The sequence below is a fragment of the Perkinsus marinus genome (genome assembly GCF_000006405.1).
Source record: "Perkinsus marinus ATCC 50983 genomic scaffold scf_1104296931260, whole genome shotgun sequence".
NCBI lineage: Eukaryota > Perkinsozoa > Perkinsida > Perkinsidae > Perkinsus > Perkinsus marinus.
In genome coordinates, this window is record NW_003215828.1 from 134339 (window position 1) to 141713 (window position 7375).

At 48.2% G+C, this 7375-nt stretch overlaps 2 protein-coding genes across 2 annotated transcripts in view; both read right to left on the bottom strand.

The window, feature by feature from the left end:
- Positions 1 to 2315: 2315 nt before the first annotated feature.
- Pmar_PMAR008917 (glycogen synthase kinase-3 alpha, putative) lies at positions 2316 to 3877 on the bottom strand. The gene is made up of 7 exons (XM_002786745.1): positions 3804 to 3877; positions 3673 to 3761; positions 3512 to 3628; positions 3415 to 3468; positions 3088 to 3367; positions 2884 to 3012; positions 2316 to 2841 (listed from the first exon to the last, which is right to left on the bottom strand). The coding sequence occupies exons 1-7, from the start codon at positions 3858 to 3860 to the stop codon at positions 2386 to 2388; spliced, it is 1182 nt and encodes a 393-aa protein (XP_002786791.1). The 5' UTR covers positions 3861 to 3877; the 3' UTR covers positions 2316 to 2385.
- A 1687-nt stretch (positions 3878 to 5564) lies between these two features.
- Pmar_PMAR008918 (Palmitoyltransferase ERF2, putative) overlaps positions 5565 to 7375 on the bottom strand; it is a gene marked incomplete at its 5' end in the record, with an annotated part of 2026 nt that continues 215 nt past the window's right edge. The window contains 8 exons of the mRNA XM_002786746.1: positions 5565 to 5660; positions 5703 to 5829; positions 5879 to 5952; positions 6006 to 6123; positions 6168 to 6302; positions 6353 to 6507; positions 7129 to 7224; positions 7251 to 7352. Coding sequence (XP_002786792.1) covers positions 5586 to 5660; positions 5703 to 5829; positions 5879 to 5952; positions 6006 to 6123; positions 6168 to 6302; positions 6353 to 6507; positions 7129 to 7224; positions 7251 to 7352 — 882 coding nt within the window. The 3' untranslated portion in view covers positions 5565 to 5585. The remainder of the gene's footprint in view (positions 5661 to 5702; positions 5830 to 5878; positions 5953 to 6005; positions 6124 to 6167; positions 6303 to 6352; positions 6508 to 7128; positions 7225 to 7250; positions 7353 to 7375) is intronic.

Below are 7375 nucleotides of genomic sequence, written 5' to 3' on the forward strand. Positions count from 1 at the left end.
GGGCGAAGTCGACTGTATGAATGGCGCGGTTGATAGATGGTCCAAAGCATATTGGAGTGAGGGAACACATTGTCACTGCAAAACTGGGCGTTACTGTACAGTCATGATGATGAACATACCAGAGCGAATGGTCTAGGGAGACCTACGCAAAATGACCGCTTCGGCGAGGCTCCGAGTATATAACTGTTGATGAAATAGCACAACATTAGGACCACGGTCCCAACTGTTAATAGGAGTAACTGAACGGCGATAGCAATAGCAGAATGGCTAAAAGCTGAAGGAAATAGTAAGCTCAGAGTGTGAGCACCAAACAGACCTACTGCTCCGAGAGGTGTTTGGATGCATATTGCCGCTCTTGCATGGGTTCACATTATCTGAACAGAGTCAAATTAGAAGGAAGTAGAAGGCCCTCGGTGCCGTCACCGAATTCGCTCAGGGTAAATGAAGTGGGAGACATGTCGTCGTGAATGTCTTTGCTACGCTCGTTCCAGGGGAGACCCCACCTCGTCTAAGACAGTGCAGTATTAAGCATCGACCATCGCTTCTCATTTCACTTAAAGGCTGTCCTATTGAGGTTACCACAGCATAGTTGCCATGGTTGAATCCATTGATAATCTTGGCACTAGTTCAGGTCCCACCGCCATCTCATGAGCCACTACAACGCGGGACATAGTTCCATAACAGTAAGTAACTACATTTACATTATGGTCTCCTCAGTCATTGTAGTATCTGTCTCGAAGCTAAGCAGAGGTCAATCACAGCGACCGAGCTACAGTCGTGCATAGTCCACTCCATTTCGAACCGCCTCTCTTATCAGTGGCCCAAAACACAGGGGGTAGACCAAACACAGGCCGGCACTGACGAATTCTGATAGCGTATAAACCTAATCAGTCGGTGACCATGCACAACCTATAAGGGAGTTCGCGTTACACAGTAGGGCCAATCAACTCGGACTCCCGGAATGAAGTCGTATACAAGCAAATAGCTAACGAGGAGAAGGATAGAGCCCAGCCCTAGAGAGACTATCTGACAGGTGGGATGAGGATAGTAGTAGTAGTAGTAGTAGTAGTAGTAGTCTCGCTGATTACCGTTAGGAGAGCTCCGCGAGGAAGCGCGTCCGCTCTTGCTGCTGCTATGGTGAAGCATACACAGGTAGCGCAGTCCGCGAGGAAGAAGGTTTGGGCGAAAAACGTGTGGACGGCGTTGGCGTAGTGTAGAGGAATAAGGGCCACAGCAGCTAGACAGATCGCATTAAAGAAGCCCAATAGGAGCCCAGCTCGGACCTGGCAGTGTGCACATGGTTAAGCACATGTGTTGGTGACAATGTAAAGACTTTGAGGAAATTCCCATTAATTCCTATACATTCTACCCGAATTTGCATGTAAATTCGTCGACTCAGGTCGACTGAGGAGAGCGAAAAAATATTCCAACACTGGGATCTGGGGTCAGGAGCACTTCTGTTGACCTTCAACGCTAGCGCAGATCAATGGGTGTCTTTCCTACTGCAATGAGCGAGTTAGATCTGGGCAACCGCTGAGCTATGTAGACTGCCAATGTGGGCCACAGTATGAGCTGCCCGAGTGCAGTCATCGTCATTCCTATCGTGAAGAGCTGAGACCGTGAGAGTGGCGTAATAAGGCAAGAGGCACCTTACGCTCGAGTAGTTGCCTATCTCGGACACGGTTTGGCATCCTTCCTTCTCTGTGAACAGGCACATGGCGTATAAAGAAAAGAGGCCGATGTAGCAGGTTATGTACAGGTTCCACAGATGCAGCCTTGTAAACCTGTTTCCAATCTCAACTCCAGGAGCAAGTGAGTTACCGTACCGAACGTCCGCGAGACTGCTTTGCTTTCCGCACATGTTAACGATTTGTAAAGTAGCCCAAAACACTGTAAAGTCAAACACGATCCAACTTACAACACCAACGATCGCCTACCTGAACGGGGAGCTTTGCTGAGCCTCACTGTAGAAATCGACGGCGTAACGGACCAATCATCATCTGAAATGCTGCTATATTCCTCATGCACGACGACTCTTATGGAAATCACCAGAATATCCATCGTAACCAATAGGGACCGTCTCGCACTCCCTAGGCTGTTGTGATGTAGGAGTGCAATCTGAATTCGTGGGACGTAGTTCCAGATTAGTTGATATCGCCATTGTGAAAAATATAAACCTACTATACCAAATGGTCCTATTTGACGCAAGTAGAAATTGGGAAGAAATACTAATCGTAAGAGCATAATAATACCGTATATAACTATAGAAGTAGTAATATTGTGCTTACCAACTACTACTAGTACTTTCAAGCAGCCTTCGACAGCGATGACCACCACGGCAACAAAATGCAGAATCGGCGCAAAGACGGTATGTGCTGTTGCTGCTCAAGAAGAATTAGTTGTAATAGTAGCAGAATTAGACAGTGGTTGAAACGTGTCTGACTTGAAAGAAGATGATGATGGAGTGGTATGAGTAGTGTTGTCGGGGCCAACCACTATCTGTGGTGACTCAACACGCCGAGGTGCCAGTCGCCTGGAGTCACCAACTTCCATGAGCTCCTCACTGGTGAACTTGAAGAGCTCCTTCGGCAGGCCACCCGCATTCTCTATCTCCTGGCCAAGGTCCTTTTGATTCCTCAACTGCTCAAAATATTCCAAACACAGCGCCAGAATAGGAGACATACGCGTCGCTGGTTCGAACCTCAACAAAACACGTAATAGAGCTTCAAAGCCTCGGTCCATCTGAGGCCGCCCACGCAGGGCGTTAGCAAGCCCGATTGGTTTTATACGCGGGAATACCCTTGGGTTGAAATCTTTATATTTCGGGTTCATCGCCGCCACCTAAGAGGAGATTCCTATTGACTTGACCAAGTAAGTACCAACCTGCTCAGCCGTTGGTGTTCCAAGAACTTTGATTATCTCCACCAGCTGATCAACGCCAGTTTGTCCCGGAAAAAGCGGACACCCGAGACACATCTCCGCAATAACACAGCCTGTAGACCATATGTCAACCTGATATAGTTTCGTGCCGCGCGGTCATTGATAAGTGAGTACTACTACTACTACTACTACTACTACTACTACTACTTTGGATGTATAACCCGTAGAGCCGAAGATGAGTTCAGGGGCTCTATAAAACCTGCTGCATATATATGCCACATTATCCTCCCCCATGGCCAGCTTCTTAGCGGATCCAAAATCACATAGTTTCAGGGTGTGTGTTGACGGGCAGATTAGTACGTTCTGCGGCTTGATATCGCGATGAGCGAACCCTTTGGCATTCACATATCCAACAGCACGCAGAAGTTGATATGAATATAACTTAACCAGTTGCGAGGGCATATAGTCCTTAACTTTGGCATAATACCTACAAGGTACCTCATGCCTTCACTATGAGTCAAAAAGGCTTCCCACTTCATAACCTGATACAAGTTATCAGGGACGTATTCCATCACAAGGTTCAGATACCTATTCAACAGTGAACCAATGAGCAAACCTCTCGTTAACCTACAAATCAGTCGGGGTCTCCGCTGCGGTGTGAAAAGCGTGCTTTAGCGTTACAATGTTGGGATGCTTGAGCTGCTTGAGAGTAGGAAGTTCCCTGTTCTTGAATCTCTTGTCTTCAAATCTGTCCATCACCAACGTCAAATTTCCTCCCCCAGATGTTCCTACACTTTTTTGATGGCGACTGTTTCCCCAGTCTCCTGCACCTTCGCCTCGTAAACAACACCGAAGGCCCCCGAGCCTATGATTCGCTGTGCCTGGCTGACACTGGTGAAGTGAGTGACTATTGTCTGTAATACCTTATAGGTAGACCCCCCTCCAGCTCCTCGCCGCTGGTCCCTATGATGCACAGGCATCCCAATGGCAGAGAACTGAGATCTCGCTGATAATGGAAGTTTACTTAACCGTAGGTAAACCAGTTACGAGAAGAGAAATTCTTTTGCGAAGGTTTAATTCGGAGTGTCTGTGTTTGAGTCTACTTGAGCTCGTACGCAACGGAATGACTGTGAGAAATCTCGCTCGCCCTGAATAGTACTTGCGTTGTGTTGAATTGACACACACTGGGATGGTATCGGGCGGTGCTTGTGATGGTTGCCAGTGATGTCTAAGAAGAGTACCAGTAAGGCGCGTAAGGAGGAAAGAAGGTATCGAAAAATGAGGAAGCCTGAAGTCGCGCGAGCACGACCATCGTAAAACCACCGTCCGCCCAGCAGACGTGTTGTTCCTAATGCCATCACGGTAGTTCATGTTAGCGCAAGCGAACAGGGAGTAAATTTTACCAGAGTTCGAGTTCGAGAACAAGCATATGATATTGCCGGAAAATTGGTTGAAATATGGAGATGGATCAGATTATTGACTTGGTCGTCCACGCTGTGCTTGCTCAGAACGTCTCTGCAATCGAGTTCGCGCTCCATGGTGTGCTGCTTCTGCGACATTGTCAATTCCCTTCCTAACGTCATTTCCTTTCCACTGGGATGGGAGTTCAGGAATCTCGACTTGCGCATGAAGTTAGGGAGTGAGATCACCTTGGAGTTGCGCTCGGATTCTTTGTGCAAGTTCTATTGGAACCTCTAACGACAGTTCGAATAGCATAGAAAGCTCGCTTGGACAGTCGAAGTCAACACAACCGGGCGCCTGCATCCGCACTGTCGTCGCACAACACGCAAGCGCATAGCTAATGAACCCGTTTCAGGCTGTCTCGTCTGACGAAGGCAAACTTTCATTGAGTTCAGAGCGGCGCGACAACTCGCCTGAACCACTACAGCGCTCGAAAATGCGGATCGCAGCCCCATCGACCGATGACCTTAGCCTTTGACGGGTTCTCTTTTCCAAAAAGCCAACCCTCGCATCGGGCCCAAACACTTACAACTCACAGTCTGGCAGGTTAGGCGAGGCCAAGAGATTCTTGCATCCATTGACGCCACTATGATAACCCCAAGATGCGAACACCGGCTTGGTCGTCTACGGAAGACCAAATCCGCGACTACCAGCCGTTGGTAGTCACTGCCATTAGTACGTTGACAACCAGCGTACTCACCCGGTGAATCTCACCGTATGGGTTGTGGGCTCGGTGTATTGGGGTCTTATCGTGATTGGCTGAATCCATCCAAGCCCTCGCCAGCGGCGCAGCAGACAAGAGCTACTAGACATCGGAAATACTCGCGGGTTTCAAGTTTCCCAATGATGAGATGGTGATTTGCTTTGCGACTGCGCTTCATTGTCTTAATGGGTTGCGTGTTGGCGTTTGAGTAGCATCATCTTCACTGTAGAACTCTCAGATTAAAGGGCTTCAACTTGCACGCCGTCCCATTGTGAATATCCACAAGGGGAATGGTCGACTTTCAAGCAGAGCCGGGCAGTCCCATGTGCCTTGGTTGCTATCCATAGCCAAAACAGTATATGGTTCATTCAGAAAATTATTGTGCGAATAAACAATGAGAATGTTCCAATACTATGCGAACACGACACGAACACGATAACCTGGCCCAGTAGTGAACAAAGGATTTCAGATAGAACAATTAAAACTGCGATGCAAATGTCACAGGACTACAATAGAACAGTATTGAAAAAATACATACAGATCACAGCCGCTCTTGCATCTCTTGAACAGACGAAGTTCTCTCACGGAGATCTATCGCTCCGGATCTAATTCGAACCTGGGCGCGAGCTATGCAGAGTTGAAAGCTTCAACACTCTACCTCTTGAGTAAGGTCCGGTATAAGACTCGGCCCTCGTGAGCTTAAAGTGCTAAGATGCCGACCAGTGTCATGCGAGCGGCGTCCAGTCAGGTACTCCTTAGTGGTGTACCCTGCGTATGCTAGCCATCTGAAACACACGGTGGTAGATGCGATGACGTGACTGGGTAGTGACTCACGCATGATAACAGCCGAGAATGACTCCAAGTAGCATAACTATAGCTGTTGGGATCGACACTATTGTTACGAGCAACTGAGAAAGGCTCTATCTTATACGGAGATGCATATTGATGCCAGCCGACTTACAGTTATAGTGTTGTCCGAAAGTGACGTCTCACTTCGCTGGCCTGAGGTCCATAATACTAATCCTACAATGACAGAAGCACCAAGACACAGTGCCGCATATATAAACATGTTGAAGTATCTACAATAGAGATCCCCACTGTTACAAAGGACTTCACCACGTACAAGTAGTTTCGTCGGCCAATGCAGTTACCAACAAAAGGGCAATGATGATCGAACTGCATGACACAGTTGTCACAATCCGCGCAATGGGAGGCTCTCGGTGGGCGCACCACTCGACACGTTCGACACCACTTATAACTGAGTTCGATGGAACCATCCTCGCAGCCTTATGACTCTACTATCCCTACCCTTCGTTCATCTGCTCATCTGTGAGCTCATCTGGTTGGACTTCGTGTTGGAAGTCCAACAAGCCAGTATCAGTACGCAAGTACAAAGAATCCTCATACGGGTGCGGAACGAGGCCCAGCTGTTCGCGCGTGGCGACAGAAGACGCCGAGGCTATCTGAAAGGGAATCGATGAACGCAAGGTTCAGCATGCAAGGTCGCCCAGACTTGGCACTATGCATATCGAGGCTGGATGCTGTATGCAAGTTGTTTCCTATCGGAAGGCGCCATTCTCAATCATCATCGAGGTCAGTGCGGTTACATTAGGATGCGTACAGTATGCTATGGCCGAAAATTGACCCGGGATGTCTTTAGAGCTACAGGACCTTGTGTCTTTGATCGGTCATTGCTTGCTTTCTATTAGGCAATTGGTTGTTCGTTACTAACACATCCAAGACTGAGCCAAACCAGTGCTCAGTCTGTTGGAATCATCACTATTGAATCGGCAACAGATGACTTCTCTCTGCTCAGTGAGAATGACATCCCACACGCGAAAATATCTCGGAGTATCTTGGTGCTTCGTGTTTTTTGGAAACCTCCAACGTCGCGTACCATCCAGGTTCAACTATGACTAAGAGTATCCCCGAGCACATCAGTCTATACTCAGCTACGATGCCAGGCAAGAAGCACGACTACTCAGCCTATCTCGCCCCAACTATGCAATAGTTATCTTGCAATTTGAAAGCATAAGAGACGAGATCCCTCACGAGTGGTATGGGTAACCCAAGCGAATGCCTACCTGTATCTCCCTTCTGGGGATTATCCCAGGGTCGGTCATTGTTGTCATCAAGAACATGGTGCAGGTGAGAAGGAAAAGACACAGATTGATTACAACCTAACAAGACACGAAACATTTTCCACCCAGAGAAGGGTATCCTCAGCTACCACGAAGACTCCATAGCCTCGATCATCGTCCCGCCAAAGCCAGGGTGCAACACCAAGGAAATACATCGATGCTGGTACCTGGCCAGCGTATCTACTATCCT